General features: G+C 42.2%; 1 protein-coding gene across 1 annotated transcript; it reads right to left on the bottom strand.

Annotated features, from left to right (window-relative positions):
* On the bottom strand, nt 1-16,970 carry fgf16 (fibroblast growth factor 16). The gene is made up of 3 exons (XM_061788476.1): nt 16,245-16,970; nt 11,811-11,914; nt 1-3,369 (listed from the first exon to the last, which is right to left on the bottom strand). Exons 1-3 carry the CDS (start codon nt 16,537-16,539, stop codon nt 3,124-3,126), a joined length of 645 nt encoding a protein of 214 aa, XP_061644460.1. The 5' UTR covers nt 16,540-16,970; the 3' UTR covers nt 1-3,123.
* Nucleotides 16,971-17,863: the final 893 nt, after the last annotated feature.

The following is a 17,863-nucleotide window of genomic DNA, read 5'->3' as shown; positions in this document are numbered from 1 at the left end:
TTTAATTGGTACATCAAATTTGGATCCAAGCACAAATAGTCTCACTAGAAAATGTCACATAGCGGGACAATTTTATTGTCATATTAACTGCAGATCTTCATTATCATTATTAGTATTTTTTTTTCTAAACATGGTTTATTGTTGTAATTTCAGTAGAATCTACGGTCCAGATAATTTTAAGATCATTACAAAATAAAGTCTTTGCAATAAATAAATATATAGATTTAGATTTATACTTTATATGTAGAAAATAAATATATTGTACATCTCATAAATAGGATCGCCCATACGTACCCCTCAGCTGCTTGCCTTTTTAATAATGTTCCTGACAATTTGAACATCACATGTCAATCGCTTGTTCTGTACAACCACAGTTAGAGAAGTGCTTCTGTCCTGCATTGATCACGCTGTGTTGCATTCGCTTGCAACACAACGCTACCTATAGCATCTAATTAAAAGCCTATGGAAAGTCTTTTGAGCATTTGTTCGATACACTCAATATCCAGTTTAAGGTCCATGTACTCATAAGCCCCTTGTCCTTAGGCACTTTTTTCCTACTGGTAAGCAGATAAAGCTTTGTAGTAAACTACTGTGCTGCACTAATAACACAACTAGGCCCAAGTAGTAGGCATATGTCATGCACTCCTGGATCCTACTAGTAGCACCAGAATGCACACTAGTAGTTTAGCCTTTCTAGTAACATGTTCATATAAAAAAAAAAACATTACTGTCTTAAAAGTCAGAAGTTTGCATACAGTAACAATAATATGCCTTTAAACAATTTGGGAAAACCCAGATGATGATGTCCTTTCTTTGGAAGCTTCTGACAACATTCGCGTTAGAGAAACACCTGTGGATGTATTTGAAGGCACATCTGAAACGCACTGCTCGTCTAACATCATGGGAAAGTCCAAAGAAATCAAGAAGAGAATTGTGGAGTTGCACAAGTGAGTTTCATCCTTGGGTGCAATTTCCAGATGCCTGAAGGTGCCATGCAAGTAAAACCACCATGGGGATGTCCAGCCATCATATCGCTCAGGAAAGAGACAGGTTGTGTATCCCAGAGATCAATGTGCTTTGGTCCGATGTGCATATGATTATGACCCAAGAACAAACGCAAAAGACCTTGTGAAGATGCTGGCTGAAGCTGGTCAGAGTCTGTCATTATCCACCGTGAAACGAGTACGCTACCAACATGGGCTGAAAGGACACTCTGCCAGGAAGAAGCCATTACTCCCAAAGAAACAAAAAAGTCTGATTACAGTTTGCAAACGCACACAGGAACAAAGACCTTAATTTTTGGAAACATGGCCTGTGGTATGACAAAAGAAAAAAATGTTTGGCCATAATGAGCATGGTTACATTTGGAGGGAAAAAGAGGGAAGCTTGTAAGCCTGAGAACATCATCCCAATTTTGAAATACGGGTGTGGCAGCATCATGTTGTGGAGTTGTTTTGCTACTTGTACATTTCACAAAACAGATGGCATCATGAGGAAAGAACATTATGGAGAAATATTGAAGTAGCATCTCATGACATCGGCAAGGAAGTTAAAGCTTGGGCACAAATTGCTCTTCCAAATGGACAATGGCCTGAAACATACTGCCAAACTGGTTACAAATTGGCTTAAAGTCAATGTTTTGTGACTTATTGTTTTGTAGTGGCCATCGCAAAGCCCTGATCTCAATCTTATTGAATATTTATGGACAGACCTGAAAAGGCAAGTGCGAGCAAGCTGGCCTACAAACTTGGCTCAGTTACATCAATTCTTTCAGCAGGAATGAGCCAAAATTCCTGCCAACTATTGTGAAAAGCTTGTGGAAGACTATCCAAAAGTCATACAGTTTAAAGGCAATGATACTAAATACTAATGAAATGTATGTAAACTTCTGACTCTGAAGAAAGTAATGAAATATTGCCCCCCCCCCAAAAAAAATGTCTCTCAATATTCTGGCATTGAGCAAATACCTGTACAAATAGTTTATGGAATCCTAATTGACCTAAAACAGGACAAGTTTAGTCTCGTTTGTGTATTTTTTATATCGTGTATGTTAACATCTGGTTTCAACTGTGTGTCCATAGTATGCCAAAGTTGTCCTATTAGTGTGCAGAAATGTCATACAGTTGTGGAAAAACCTTACTAGTAAGACACAGTTGTTCTACTAGTGCACCTTAGTCATTCCACTAGCACGCTGACAAAGGGTAGTTGGACCTTAACCTGAATAGTAAAGCTAGTAGGACAATTTTGGCAAACTAGTAAGAAAACTACATCTTACTATTAAGGCGAAACTGGGCACTTGACAACTAGAACTACTAGTGACATTATACAATTCTACTTGTTAACATCTGGTGTTTCACCAGTAACGTAGTTAGTTTGCTAAAAGTTGTCCTTACTTTAGTTGGAGGCTTAGTGCGAAAGAAATGTTACTAGTTAGACAGAGTCGTTCTACTAGTGCGCCTTAGTTGTTATACTAGTGCACTGAACTGTCTGACTAGTGAGGACAAAGAGCTAACTCGTGCATGTTACTTGTGAGACGAAACTGTTTACTAGTGGACAAATGTGTGCTACTAGTACTGTCAAATGAATGCTCAAAGGGGTTTCCATGCTAGCCTCCAGCTGGGGTGTTCAGTAAGTGCTCTGGGATCAAGACCACATTCGTCATGTTCTCTCTCTAGCGTGAGACCTTTTCTTTCACTTCAGTACCTTACCACTTGAACATGGGAACCTTGCCCAGTCTGTGTACTGTATACTTGAGCCTTCCTGTCCGTCCTCTCGCTGAGTCCACGTGGAAACATGCCTCTTCTTCCATTAACTGTAGTGCTTCCCATCACGTGTAACCGTCTGTTGGTTCTGCGCCAGCTTAGTGCTAAATGATCTCTAAGAAAAGTGGTTATTAGGGAAAGGTGGCGCCCGATCGGAGCGTCCTCTCTGTCCACGTCCGCAGCGGTCTGGTTTGCTGTAAACGTAATGAAGCAACATCCAAGCACATGCAAAGATGTTTGTATCAGTGTTCTTGGTAGCGAGCCGAGGCGCTGACCTCAGCGGAGGGTAAACAGTTTTGTAGCAAACAACCCCCTGTGGCCGCCTCTTCTTGTTAAGTGGGACCAGTTGTCCAAGCTGTGGTCACCTGTACTGGAAGAGGTCCCGGTAGGCCTGAGGGATCTTTTCGATCTCCACAGGTCGCGGTAAGAAGTGTGTGAGTTTCTGTTGCTTTTTAGTCCTGCTGCCCTCCCTGGGCGAGCCATCTTTGTTCAAGGCCACGTAGTAGAAGCGTGCCGTGTCGTTGTGCTTGTACAGCGTGGATGCGTATGTGTTGTACCAGTTCTCCTCAAAATGCTCCCTGAACACACACTCTGCTGTCAGCTTCCTCTGCAAGGAGATGGAAAAAAACAACACGTTAGGCTCTGTCTACATGAAAACAGAGAGGTTCCAGGTTGCAATTGGCTGGCAGTTAGCTGAGATAGGCTCCAGCTCACCTGCGACCCTAATAAGGAATACTGTCGTTCTACAGAAAATGGATGGATGGATGGATGGATGGATGGACAATCTCCCTCGAGGGGCTGTGACTTACATAGGGATAACAGCTAATTGGAGGCTGAGTAAATACTGTGCTGCCTTGACATACGAGTTTAGTTTGTTCTGTCACGACACTTTTAACTAAAAAAAAAAAAAAAAAAACCTTAAATCATCCTTTTCAATTGAAAAGAATGGAAATGCCATTAATTTGTTCCACTCCCAATACCAACACAAATCTTTGTGACATGTTTTTTAATAGCATAACTCTGCAGTACTGTACTCAGGGCTTCACACTAACACCCGCCAACCCCCCAAATGCGGGTGAATATCACCAGTGGCAGGTAGGAAAGCCACTTCCACAAGCCACTTTTGCGGGTTGTAGGTTAGCATATTTAATAGGAAGCTGTGCTTCCATCCATCTCACTGAGCCAACAGCCATAAAAAAAGAAAGCATCAAAGCACGCTGCTGAAACACAGCAAGGAAGTAAACATAAAAGGAAATATAAGTAGGCATGCGTCGTAGGGCCTCACTGTGGCACAAGCATAATATTGCACATCAACTTAGGACATAGATACAGTGTCTCAAACATATAGTATAAACTTGAAATCGGTCCCGGTGATTCAAAATGGAGCATCTGTACGAATGCATCAGGTCGCCGTCGGGCTTCCCTCGATATCGCTTGCGTGTCATAGAGCAACGTGGAAGCTCAACCGAACCCGCAGAAACTCATTTAAGAAGGTGCTCATTATGACGAGGGCACGTCATTAGGGTTGACTTTTCACTTTACATTCCTCACTCGCTCCACAGACTTGCTGACCTCTCGTTGTGCACGGTGGGAGGGGAGGGGGGGGGGATCATTTCCCTCCCTGTAATGCAACATGAACGCTTAACAGGCGCACGCACACACACAGTGAGCGTCTCTAAAAGCTGTCCTGACAGCGCAGCGTGAGCGATGGCTGCCGGTTCAGCAGGTGAGTGCTAGCTGGCTGACTGAGTGTGTGAGAGCAATCGAAAGACACAAGGGTACGAGCTCCTCTGGTGCCAAAGATCAGTCAGTCATGCAACGCCTGCTTCTGGTTCTGGTCTGTAAGCAGCCCGCACAGAGGGAGAATCCCCTCAAGAGATTGAAGAAGGAACCCCTCGTCTAAGTGATTGCAGGGTTTAGTTGATGGTCTGTCAGGCTGAGCAGAGCTGTTGTCTGTAAACACAACCCAGAGGACACATGACCGGACCATCCTATTAGACACTAACTTCATCACATTGCAAGCGCGTCAAGGTCTGGTGGCTCGTCGCGGAGGAAGAGCCCCTCTAACTTTTGACCCTGGCCCGCCTACTCAGAGGCAATGAGTCGCCTCACAGCAAAAAAGTTTCCTGCTTTGAATCTGTGTCATCTCCAGTGGTGAGAAGAAGTGGAGTATAAATACCGTGAACCCCGCATACTCGTGGTTTGGTATTTGACAACTTTTTTGTTTTTTAACCTAAACTCAGTTATTTACTGAAAATATCGTCTCCTAGCTGTTTTTGTGCTCAGGCATTAAAATGACTACTTTAGCGCTATCTGGTAGAATTCTCAGTGTTGTTGTTCAGTATAATTCAATGATAGTGTTTTTTTTGTGTGTTTTTTTTGTTTTTGTCGCAGTCCTTGAATGCACCTTGTCCACCATCAAAAATCAACATTTCTGCTTTTCTCCCCATGCAGCTACTAACATAGTCTACTTTGCTGTTACAATTTGCCCATTCAGTGGAACACTGCATTGCTGCATTCCTGCAGTTCGGGACACATGGATTCACCTATTTGCTAATTGTTTTCTTTTTTTCCCCAATTTTTTTCTGTTTTTGTGTGCGGTGGGACCAACCCTCAAAACGCTTATTGATTAACGCGGTTAGTCAAGATTTTTGGGGTTTAAAAAAAGAAAAAGAAAAAATACTTTTTTTCCAATCCAATTATAATGGGAGACAATTATCAGCAGATTTTTGCTATTCACGGGCCGGCCCAGTCCCTATCCCTTGCGAATAGAAAGGGTCCACTGTATTCCCAAAGATTTGTCATTGTGTGTAATTGGCAAAAAGGTGAGTTGTGAGTTTTTGCGTTATGTCGTTTGTGTAAAGTACTAGTGCGCATATTTGTATGTCCATGTCAGTTGGTGCTCTTATTTAGGCTAGTACGCTCGCTAGTACTATTGATGAGCCTCATGTGAAATTGGTTTGATTGGCTTAGATGCTTGCATTTAAAGCTAAAATACCTCAGTTCTGTCGCTCAGTAATACAGTATTTCAGTATTACAACATGAGAAACGGTCGCTTTGATATGACGTAGGGGGCCCTTGGATGTGATAATTCTATAACATTCGCAAACATTTTTATTCTGTTTTGAAGGACAACCAGTGGGGGGAAATGATGGATTCTTCAGAAGATGTAATTGTTGATTAAGATATGAGAAATATCCCAAACAGTACAATGCAGACAGAGTGACTTAGTCCTTATTATTGCTGCATTTATCCGTGCATTGTTCAGTGCATGTATTTTACATCAGGCACCTTGTTGAGCAGCTAAGAGATTTGTATTATTGTTATTATTATTGTTTTCATTTATATGTAATCATTGTATGATTTTTTTTTTTAACTACAGCTACAGACACGCAAAATAATATGTAATAATATATTAATTTTTACATAAGACAAGGGGCCTTGCGCTGCCCATTGGTTGAAATGCATAATTTCCGTGCCGTCATTTCCGCTACGTATTTTTTTGGTGCGCGGCCTTGAGGGCAGTGCAGGAAATGAATCAGGCATTCACTAAATATAAAAAAATCAAATACTGAAAAATATAGCATGTCAGCATAGCATGTTAGAGGAGCTGATAGGCTTAATCAACAAGGTGTCATCTCTTCTAGTAGTGATTTGCATGAAAATGACTTTTTTAAAATAAAAAAAATACTTACATACTACAGGTTTAGCTACTGAATACCGTTGTTTTATGTAACATGGGTTTATGATTGTGTACATGCTAGAAGCATGGTGGTGATGCTTTATGATTCTGCGGTTTTAAGTGCTTTGCCTCCATCTTGTGACCTCTACATGCAATTACAAAACCTTTTTGTTTGAGAACACTGAGGAAGCCCAGATGCCTCCCTGGTGAGGTGTTCCGGGCACATCCCACCGGGAGGAGACCCCGGGGACGACCCAGGACACGCTGGAGAGACTGTCTCTCGGCTGGCCTGGGAATGCCTCGGGATCCCCTCGGAAGAGCTGGAGGAAGTGGCTGGGGAGAGGGAAGTCTGGGGTTCCCTGCTGAGGCTACTGCCCCCGCGACCCGACCTCGGATAAGCGGAAGAAAATGGATGGTTGGACACTGAGGAAACGCTACCTTACTTCCGAAGTGGCTGAAGTACTGAGAACTCAAGCTGAAATTTTACCCACACCTTGTGATTTAATTGTTGATAATTTTAACACTAAACTGAAATCACCACTGAATTAATTGGCTCCACTTTTAAGTAATAACATAAAAACCACCCTAACACCACTATGAAGAAACAACATCATCAAACAGTTGAAAAGGAAATGCAGAAGTGTGGAGAGGAGGTGGAGAAAGAGTAAACTTACAGTCCATTATGAAATATTCCATGAACAACTCAAAACTTAATAAATTAGTCCAACAGGCATGAATATCAAATTTTTCAAATTTCATCATAGCTAACAAAAACAATTCCAGATTATTTTTCTCCTCTATATCTTTTTTAACCAGCAGCAATTTGAACAAATCCTCCAAGATATCAACTGACACCTTTTGTGAGGATTTTGCATTCCACTTCAGAAGTAAGATTGTTATTGGAGCTGATAGTAGACATTTTATTAAACACACATTTTGTTAAACGGACTCAGAAAAGTGGTTGGCCTGTCTGGTACTGTTTCTAACTGGTTCAGTTCTTATCCCTCGGATCCATTTTTCTTTTTAATTATGGATACATGTTCTTCGGGAACACATGAAATTAAGTGGGTGGGGCCCCAAGGGTGAATTTAGGTCCACTACTTTTTAATCTTCACGTGCTTTCCATTAATTGGGGACGTGATCAGAAGTCACAGCATACTGTAAGCTTCCACAGTTATGCAGATGACACGCAGCTGTATCTTGCCGTGTCTCCTGGAGAAACTGGGCCTATTGATGCCCTTTTAACATGTATTTTAGATATAAAGTCTTGGATGGCAGTGAATTACCTGCAGATCAACCAGGACAAAACACTGCACAATGTGCAAGGTCTACTCTGGTCTGTTGGGGTTGGAGTTGTCTCCTGGGCAGCACTCCCTGCAGTTGTGGGCTGTGGCACCTCTTAGTGTGGAGGCTCCCATTAGCTGGCCTTTCCTCACCTGGCTTCTCAGTGCAGAGCCATGTAACTACTCACAGTTAGTATGTATGCATTTGTATGTATGTGTGTGTGTGTGTGTGTGTCTTTGCGTGGGGGTAGGAGAGGCGTTTTTTTTCTCATCTGTTGTATTGTTGCAATTTGTTTTTATTTTTTGTGAAGCACTTTGCGTTGCGCTTTTATGAGAGGCGCTATAGAAGATTTAGATTTGATTTGATTTGCGTGTTTTCACTTTTCGCTGCAGCTGTCTGGGCAGGGCTCGACTGTACTTCGTTACTGTACTTAAGTCGATTTTTCAGGTATTCGTATTTTATTTGGGTATTTATTTTCCTGACAACTTTCTCCATTAACTTACTACTTTTTAAAACAGATATCTGTACTTTCTACTCTTTACTTTGTCAAAATAGGCTTGTTACTTTTTTCAACTTCAGATGATGACACAACATCAAAAAAAAAAAAATGTAAATAGGGAGCATGACAGTCAACCAGTTGAGATGTTGATTCACTGAGATCTTGGGGTCTTTTCCAGCGAGAAATCCAAGGACAGCAACTACATGGAGCATGAATGACGACAACAACGATTCGGAGAAGCAAGATATTCCCCATCCACTGCCTTAATTAGGAGAATTTTTTATGTCAGCACGTCATTTTTGTTTTTTCTTTCGCTCAGTATAACTACTCTGTAAGTTAATTAATGAGTGGGAGTACTGTAATTTGTATGCAGAAGTTATTGTCGCTGTGCCAAGTTATCAAAATGGTTATTGTATATACTGAAATTGACAGTGAATATTCAAGCCCTAAAATACGCAAATTTTTGCCAGGATACACGGAAAAAATTTGGTGAGTTTTTAGCCATGTTGAGGCCTGCCAAAAAGTCGATTAAGAATAATCATGTACACAGTGCCTCATAAACATATTGTTAATAACACTATTACTGCATATTTTGTTATCTTATTTGGCTACACGGGAGGGGTCCATCCAATTGCCCCGCCTCCCCCCCGAAGATAGCTGGGATAGGCTCCAGCAGCCCGCGACCCTAGTGACAATAAGCGGAAAAGAAAATGGATGGATGGATATTGTTCAGCTAATGTTTTAAGGGCAGAAAGATAGACCATTGTCAAGAATCTAATTTAAAAATAAGTTTACACCTTTTTTCTGTCCTGTACATACATTCCCTCACTAGTACCTTTGTGAAAGGTAAAAATGGGGGCGGTCTATTCAGACATGTGAATTTTTAAAAATAGTAGTTAACAATGTCATATGTATACTACAATCTATATTTAGAGTATGTGAAGTGGAATTCAAAACAAAATAAAAAGGGCTATCATGGTGAAAATACTCCGGCTTCCTACTACAGTCCCAAAGCATTCATGTTAGGTTCACTGAAGACTCTCAATTGTCCATGGCTGTGAATGAGAGTGTTAAAGGCCCCATATTTTGGCTATTTACACCTCCATAGAGTGACTGTAACATGGACATGTATGAACGTGTCAATTTCATTTAAAAAACATACAAGTGTCCAGAAAAGGCCCCTTTGACAGCTACTTCTGTTTGACCCAGTTTTGTATCCACTTTGTCCATATTTGGCAAAGACCTTCCCCTTTCCTCTGATTGGTTGCGTCCGTGAGATCGCGGAGCTCTTTGCGAGTGACGTAGTTAAGCTTGAGAAATTCAAATGATCAGATTTCAGGCCTCTCGGCAGAAAAACGTCTGGAACTCGGGAATGTGTGGATGATTTTAATTCCTATTTCACGTTTACTGAGGCACCATAGAGCCAATATAACATCCCAAATACTAGAAAAAATTGGTTTGGTAAAATGTGGGACCTTTAATGGTTGCTTGTCTATATGTGACCTGCGATTGAGTGGCGACCAGTCCAGGTTCTTTGCCCAAAGTCAGCTAGGATAGGCTCTTGCTTGCCCGCGACACTAATGAAGATAAGTGGTATAGAAAATAAAATGGAGAAATGCAGTAAAACAGCAAGGACTGAGGCAGTCTTGGGAGAACTAATGTGCCGTGTAGTTCCTCGGAACATAAACTAGGATGCACAGGGGCGTCGAACTCAGGGGGAAAAGGGGACAACTGTCTCAGGGCCCGAGCATTTTGGGGGTCCCTGGCTTTCCGGCAGCCTCCTCTACCGCGACAAATAATTTTCAGACGGGAACCTTTTCAAAATGGATGGATGGATAAGCTCCTACCCCACCTCCCACCCATCTGCCCCCCCTGACAAATATTGGGGGTCAAAGCTCCTGGATGCCAGACTCTGATAGCACGCAGTAACAATATCTGCACTCTCAACACAATGGGCGTGCTTAAAGGTAGAAAGGTGGGCTCTGTTTGGAATAGTCTGGGCTGGTGGGTTGTGGGGGGGGGGGCTGCTGGGCCCCAAGAGGCCCCCAGGTAATGCCTTGGGACACCTGATACACATAACCCTCACATACTTCTGCCCGCTTTGTCTTCATCTCTTTCCTCTCTCTTGAGATAAAAAACACTGCAGGAATGACAAAGAGGGGGAGATTCTGGAGAACTAAACAAACTGTCTGCTTCCGTATTTAATGCTGAAGGCCATCAAGTTCACTAAGAACACCTCTGAAGGCCTGGACCCACTTTGAGAAGACTTTATGTCAATATTTCTGCATTGCTACAAGCTTGAATAACTACTTTGATTTCATTTCAAATGCTGCAAAGTAAAAAGTGTCTGTCTTCTGGTTGCCTTATGACCTGTCGAGTGTTCATTCATAGATGTGAGGCATCAAGAGATGGAGCTACGGGAGGAGCGCGTGAGACATAATTGTTGTGTCTCACTGCAGTTTCCTATCAGCCAATGAGCCTTGACAACGCACCGAAACCCAGATGACTGCGAATGCGATTTGCCAACAAACACTTTCAAGAGGATATACAAAGAATAAAAGATAATTCTTGGACCTTCCGAGGTGGACTGGGGTGCTATCCGCAATGGTACTACTTGTGTACCCTTGAAAATAAGGGGTCCACGATGAGGAAGTATATTGAATATTATTGTAAGCCACTGTAACATTATGCACAGTGTGAACATGAACACTGCGCATAACGATAGGAAATGTTTAAATTAAAATAAAGTATAAACATGATGATTGAATTAAAATGTATTGCACATAAAAGTTCAATACAAATTGTACCTAAATAAAAGGTTTAAACAAACAGTTAACATGATTACAAGATTACATGCAAATGAATAGTTCTAAAAAGTTAAATACAACTGAACTGCACTCAGGCAGTGATTCTTTTATGTACCACTTGAGGGAGCCGACGTATTACTAGTGCTACTAGTCCCAAACTTTGAGAATCACTCACTGGCTTATAGAAAACGCAAATGGCGATGACATTCGATTTCAGTTTCTTTTGTTTATTTCTCCTGATATCAAAACAAGCTTTGAAACTGCTTTTCCCCCAGCATTAACTTGCTTCAACTTTCATAGAAATAAGTACGTTTTTCCTTTTGGAAAGTCACTTTTCATATATGAGATATATGTAAACGCCATTCTTGATAAATGAACATTCATGTTCAACAATTTTACATCCTAAAATGAGCTGTCAAACTGCAAGGTTCAGATGGTCCGTATACCTCTTGTTGAAGAGTTGCACCACCTTCAGCTCTCTCATGGTCTTTTCTCATGGAAAGTTGCACAGGAAAGGAAAGGTGACCTCGGAAATATAATTTCTGCTTTTAAGCAAATGCCTCTGGTCAAAAGCTTCCCGTGTGGATAAATCACTGCTTTTGCCATGTTGCCCCAAAGGGATAAATAAAGATTTCTAAATCCGAATGTGAATCATGGGCACCATGTCGTTGGCAATGTTCAGCACGATTGACAATCTCCGTCCACCAGGTTCGTTTTTTTGTCATACCGAACACAACCGGGCAAGGAGTTGAAAGAAATGGAGGGTTTTGACTTACCGACCCATAGAGCTCTCCTTTCTCGTTCATGCCGAGGTAGAGTCCAGCGTCCACGCCCCTGATGCTGACCAGACCGACTGCCAGACTGATGAACTCCAGGATGCCTTGGGATCAAACATGCACACTGGTCAGGAAGTACTGGGCTGTGCGCACGCAGAAAGTGAAGTCACGTCTGTGAGCTTAGACGATGAGGTTGGTATTTTGTTGGTTCTTTATCTGCTCACAAATCCACCAAATCCTTCTGCTGGTCTCTCCATGGAGCTCTGGGATACTAAGTTCTTACATTATGGAGACAGCCCCAGAAGATGACGTTGTTTTTGATAGACACTTGGTAAATCAATCTGAATAAATGAGCAAGTCTGCTAATCCTTATACAGCGTGTAACTACACTATATACTAATGTTTTTAAACCCATACTCCATTACTTGCTGAACAACTCACCCATTCGATGTTGTTTGAGCTCAGGCCAAATTCCTTTCTAATGGAAAAGTATTTCTTTGGTGCAATCTTTTGATGCCAAGGAACTATGTTGAAGTAAGAGGAGGAGTGTCATTTAGTCAGGCCATAGTCCTGTCTAATAAGGAAGTAGTGCTTTGCTGCCATCTTGTCCCATCTATAGGCAATTATAAAGTTTTTTTAGGGGGTGCATGAGTTACCTAGTACGGATTTTTGCTGTTCGCAGAAGGGTTCGGTCCTGTTGTGCTGTGTTAAATTAAATCCTTTTGTGTTTGTGTGTAATTGCCAAATAACAACACTGCCTAGTGACAAGCAATTATTTTCTCAAATAGTGGCGTATCAGGTGCCACTTTGAAGGAGCTTTTATTTGAGAGGAGGTCTTTATTTGTACAAATGCTGTACAAGGCAGTCTATGGCAAACTGTTTTGGCAGTTGTTCGATATCCAGGTCAAGGTCCATGTACTAGTATATTCTTTGTCCGTACTATTACGACAATTCGACACACTAGTAAGACAACGAATAAATGCTCAAATGGTTTTATGGAAATGTGAAATATCAATGATATTGAATAAATGGTCAAATGTTTTGCCATAAAGCATTAGAGCATTTATTCGATATCCTACCAGTGCGCTGAATTATGAATGAAAATGATTGTGCTGCAAATAAATGCTCACAGCGCTTCATGGCCACCCGTTTTAGCATTTATACGATACCCTTGATATTCAACTTAAGCTCCATGTATTAGTATGTTATTTTCCCTCACGAGAAGGACAACTTTTCCATACTAGTAGGACAACTGCATGCTACTAGTACTGGTAGTGACATTATAAAGCATTTCAGTAGTACTGGTAGCACCCAGATGTAAACTAGTGCACAGTTTTGCCTCACTAGTAGTGTAATTATCCTACTATAATGTATGTTTAAATTGTCCTACTAGTGTGCAGAAATCTCATACTGTACAATAGTGGGGACATTTTTTCTACTAGTTAGACAGTATTTCTGCTACTGCGCCCTAGTCGTTCTTCTAGTGCACTGAATTATCTTACTAGTGAGGCCAAAAGATTGTACCTACATGGACCTTCAGTATAGTGAATAAATGCGCAAACAGCTTGTAGAACGACTTTGGCAGACCAGTAGGACAACTGCTACGTGTGAGGCAAAACTGTGCACTAGTTGACAACTGTGTGCCTGTTGTGTAAACTAGTGACATTATGAAATTCTCCTAGTTAATACCTAGTGTTTCACTATAGTGGTACTAGTAGTAGAGATGTCAGAAAGTAGTGGAAGGCAGTATTGGAAAAACGTTACTAGTACAACAGTCGATGTTTTTGTAGTGCGTTGAATTGTCTTACTAGTGAGGACAAAGAGCATAGTACATGAACCTCAAGCCGTACATCGAGGATATAGAATCAAGGCTGAAGCGACTTTCCATGATGTAGCTGTCTGTTGATTGGTTGACTACTTTTTTTTGGTTATATCTGTCAGTTTCGTCTCGTCAAAAAGAATATTTCAGATATCCGCAACTACATTTGGCTTAGGACAAATGGACTCACTTTCGCCATTTATGTGCATTGGATTTGTCATTACATATATCTACAAGTCAGTTGTCAGTTGCCGATATCCCCTCCGTGAATTAGAATATCTGCAACTGAATTGTCGATATTTCAGTTTGAGAGAACTACAATTTGAGTCTGGCCCGTTATAGTTCCAGGTGAAGATACCTTTTGGGTTTTGGGTTAGCTGTTAAATGTTAAAAGGGTTTGCCATATACAATACATGTTTCCTTACGTCCCATGATAGACACACCATCCTGAAAACCAACCATTCATCTCTGCAACATATACGGCAACCCACAAGTTATATTTGAGGCATTTTAATAATGTAAGTTTGCATCTGATGCACAGCTGTAAGGCGATACTCATTTTGTTGTATGTTTTGTGTAGTGATTTTTTGTTTTCTGTGTGTGGTTTAAAACTGGTATCAGTACAGTAAAAGAAATATTTGGCTCTTAGTCAAGTGAATAGTTGGTGGCCCAGCTTTTTCCCCCCTAAAAAAGAAATGCCACAAGTTAGCAGTGACTTTTATGAGGTAGCTGAGGTGTGTGTGCCTCCGATGCTGACTCACAGGAAGTTCCAGTGCAAATGTACATGAACTTCAAAGGGTGGGAAACAAGCAGGCAAATTAAAAGCCAGGATGCTGGGATGAAGAGGTTAGTAGTCAGAGATGATCCAGCTGGCAGAGGCCGGCATGCGGCCACCTGGGCCCCATCTTCCCCCGAGCTCACGGGGTGCCAAACACTGACAGTGCGGCTTTTTAATCAGAGCCATGTCTGACAAAAGGGCTCGCATCTGAACCTTAAGTCGAGCCAGAGACAAACACGAGGACCACCCACCCATCGTTCTTATGCGCATCGGCCTGTTTTTTTGGAAGCCTCCACTGGAAGCCTACCAGTGGTTCTGCTTCAGCCTGCACCTGCACGCTTCATGTCTGCATGCTACACGTCCACACCCTTGTCGCGGCACTTGTTTGCGGCCGACGAGAGGAGACACCTGTGGCCAGAGCCCAAAGGGGCCGGGGGGGGGGGGGGGGGCTTGCTTTTCCCTGCACGCCAGCTGACTGCGACACACGGTCGTACATCCATTAGGGACGTAAAGAGCTCAAGAGTGACACCGGTGGAGATTCATTTAATTGGTAGTGTTGCATCACCTGCAAACAATACTGTATGTACACTTACTTGCATGTCAAATAAGTCAAGTAGGCAAGCTGTTATAGCATGGCATAAAATTATGAATGAATAAGTATAACATATTTCAATGTCCTTTTCAATTTGTATTTCATTGAAACAGTGATGGGAAGTACAAAGTACAATTAATTTGTGACTGTGCTTTATTAGCTTTGTCAGGTATTTATTATTTATTTATTTATACTTCATACAGTTGTGAAAGCAGATCTCTTCTAGTCCTTACTTTGTCAAAATAGACATAACCTTTTTTCCAACCTTCGCTGATAATGATCAAATGTAAAAAAAAAAAAAAAAAGACAGCAGTTGAGATTTTGATTTAATGATTGAGAGCTTGGGGATTTATGAGCTTTACCAACGATGATGCAACAGATTTGAAGATGCAAGATATTCCCTTATATAAGAGAATTGTGTTTTTCTGGATGTTATTAGCCTATTTAGTATTTTTTTTGTTATTCCGTTCACATAAGCTAACTTGTTTCGATTGCATAGAAGCCTGGGCCAACGCTAGCTACCTTGAATAATAAAGGGAAGTTTATTTGAATTATTTTTTTCATTGTGACATGTTATCAAAATGGGTAATGTATATAACTGACAGTAAAAAAAAAAAAAAACTTAAGCACCTTTTTTACTTTTACTCAAGTAAAGGAATTGAATCAGTACTTTTTTTTCTATACTCAAATGTCAGTACTTCTGCTTAAGTACAGAGTATGAGTACTTTTGCCCCCTCTGAATTCAAATGTAGGCTTTGGTAGATAAGTGACGGTTTAAGGAGACCAGGCGTGACTGCTTTGAGTGCACTTCACCACTTTATGTGTAATTAAACTCAAAAGTCATTGCAAAAGTTACAAACCAACACAAAAAGCCAAAAACTATAAATAGCTCAACCCAACTAATATTACAAGCAACCATTATTTTTCAAAAAAGTGGCCACCTGTTGTAACTTTGTGTACTTTGCAGATCTTTTTTTTTTTTCATTTCTTTTTTAAATTTCCCACTTTCCATTCTGCAACACGCCCTTTGTAAGCCACTTTGCGACCATTATCAGGAAGTCAATTCGACATGCCTTTGCTCACTTATTCCACATCATTTTCTACATTACTTTGACATACAGTAGCTCCAGTACACGCCCATGCACAAAGAGAGATATGAAAAAGGGTGAGCACTGTTTCCCTTGTTAGATTAGATTTGTGTGTGTGTGTGTGTTAAGGAGCATCTCAACAAGTCCAACAACGTACCAAACCTGCTGTGGTCCTGCCTGGTTCCGTGCACTGTCCCATTGGGGAATATCTCCAGCTGGAAGCCCGTCCTGCAGTACAGCTGCCGCCGCCTCAGGATGCCTTTGAGGTGGCCGAAGTCGTTGGGCGACCCCCGCTGGAGCCCCCCTTCGTTCAAGCCCAGGGGAGACTCCGGCTGCAGGGGCGCGTTCCCAAACGTAGGCAAACTTTGTAAATCCAAGTCGAGCGCTCCAAACAAAGTCCCCACCTCCGCCATGGTGTGCACGGCGGTCAGGTTTAAACTAAGCGAAGGCATTTAAAATGGTGCGATTAGGGGAAAGTGGTGAAAATGTCCGAGCCATGCAGACTGAAGGAAGTCCTCTGGTCCTCCGTTTTGATATGTGCGCTAATGAGAAGGAAAAGACGGGATTATATACATCCTCCCCAGTCCCCACGCATTCTCCTCACATTGGCCACGCCTGGCTGGCATCCTCTTGTTGCGCGCACCTCACTCCGCTCCGAGCGCGGACTCTTCTCATCCAACGTGTCTGCTGCAAGAGTTGACATGAAATCTCCTGTGCTCAACGAGAAGTGCGGCCGAAGTAGCGAGAGGTGCGTTCAAAGACCATCCTTAGGAAAAGTGTTCAGAGCGTTTATCTGCCGCTCGTTGAGGGCTCACACCTCCTGATTTCCCGACAAGACGATTAAAATAACTTGTGCGTATTCTCAGTGCAATCCAAGCTTGCGCGCAAGTGTCAGTGCCAACAACTGGAGCTTCTCATGAGAGCCTCCTCCCCTCCTCCTCCTCCTCCTCCTCCTACTCCTCCTCCTCCTCCTCTTTGGAAGCAGGTGCTTCCTCGCCCCCTCTGCACTACAACGTCCGCAATGGGCTGCATGCAACACGGCGGCAGCTTTAACCACTTGTAGGACCCACGACTGGCGAGAAAGAGAGGCGAAGGTTTAACGTGACGTGCACTTCCAAACGTGACAGCTGTGAAACCACCGCAGCCGCTAAGGGACTTTAAAGACCCTGTAAAGTCAATTCAGAGATTTGTTTTTAAATACACTATTAATGTTTGAAGATCATTTTTGAAAACGTGACGAGACTAAGAACTACGCAGTACTGATTTGTGGAGACGTTCAATTGTTTTTCACAATTTCCGTTTTCCTGATTGTTTTGGGGTGAGGCTAAAATGGGTTGGCACGGTAGACGACTGGTTAGAACATCTGCCTCACAGTTCTGAGGACCGGGGGTTCTCCACCTGTGCGGAGTTTGCATGTTCTCCCCGGGCCTGGGAGGGTTTTCTCCGGTTTCCTCCCACATCCCAAAAACATGCATTAATTGAAGACTCTAAATTGCCCGTAGGTGTGAATGTGAGTGTGAATGGTTGTTTGTTTCTATGTGCCCTGCGATTAGCTGGTGACCAGTTCAGGGTGTACCTCACCACTCGCCCAGTCAGCTGGCATAGGCTCCAGCACACCCGTGACCCTGGAGAGGATAAGCGGTACAGGGAATGGATGAATGGCTAAAATGGGCGTCTGACATGTCACCCCTCCCTACCTACTGTATATATGACAATGAGCACCTTGATTGACATCAGTAACACACAGTCCAATGGAATTGCAAGTGACTGAGACTA

Source organism: Phyllopteryx taeniolatus, chromosome 10 (genome assembly GCF_024500385.1).
Source record: "Phyllopteryx taeniolatus isolate TA_2022b chromosome 10, UOR_Ptae_1.2, whole genome shotgun sequence".
Taxonomy (NCBI): domain Eukaryota; kingdom Metazoa; phylum Chordata; class Actinopteri; order Syngnathiformes; family Syngnathidae; genus Phyllopteryx; species Phyllopteryx taeniolatus.
This window is presented reverse-complemented; position numbering and strand designations above follow the sequence as displayed.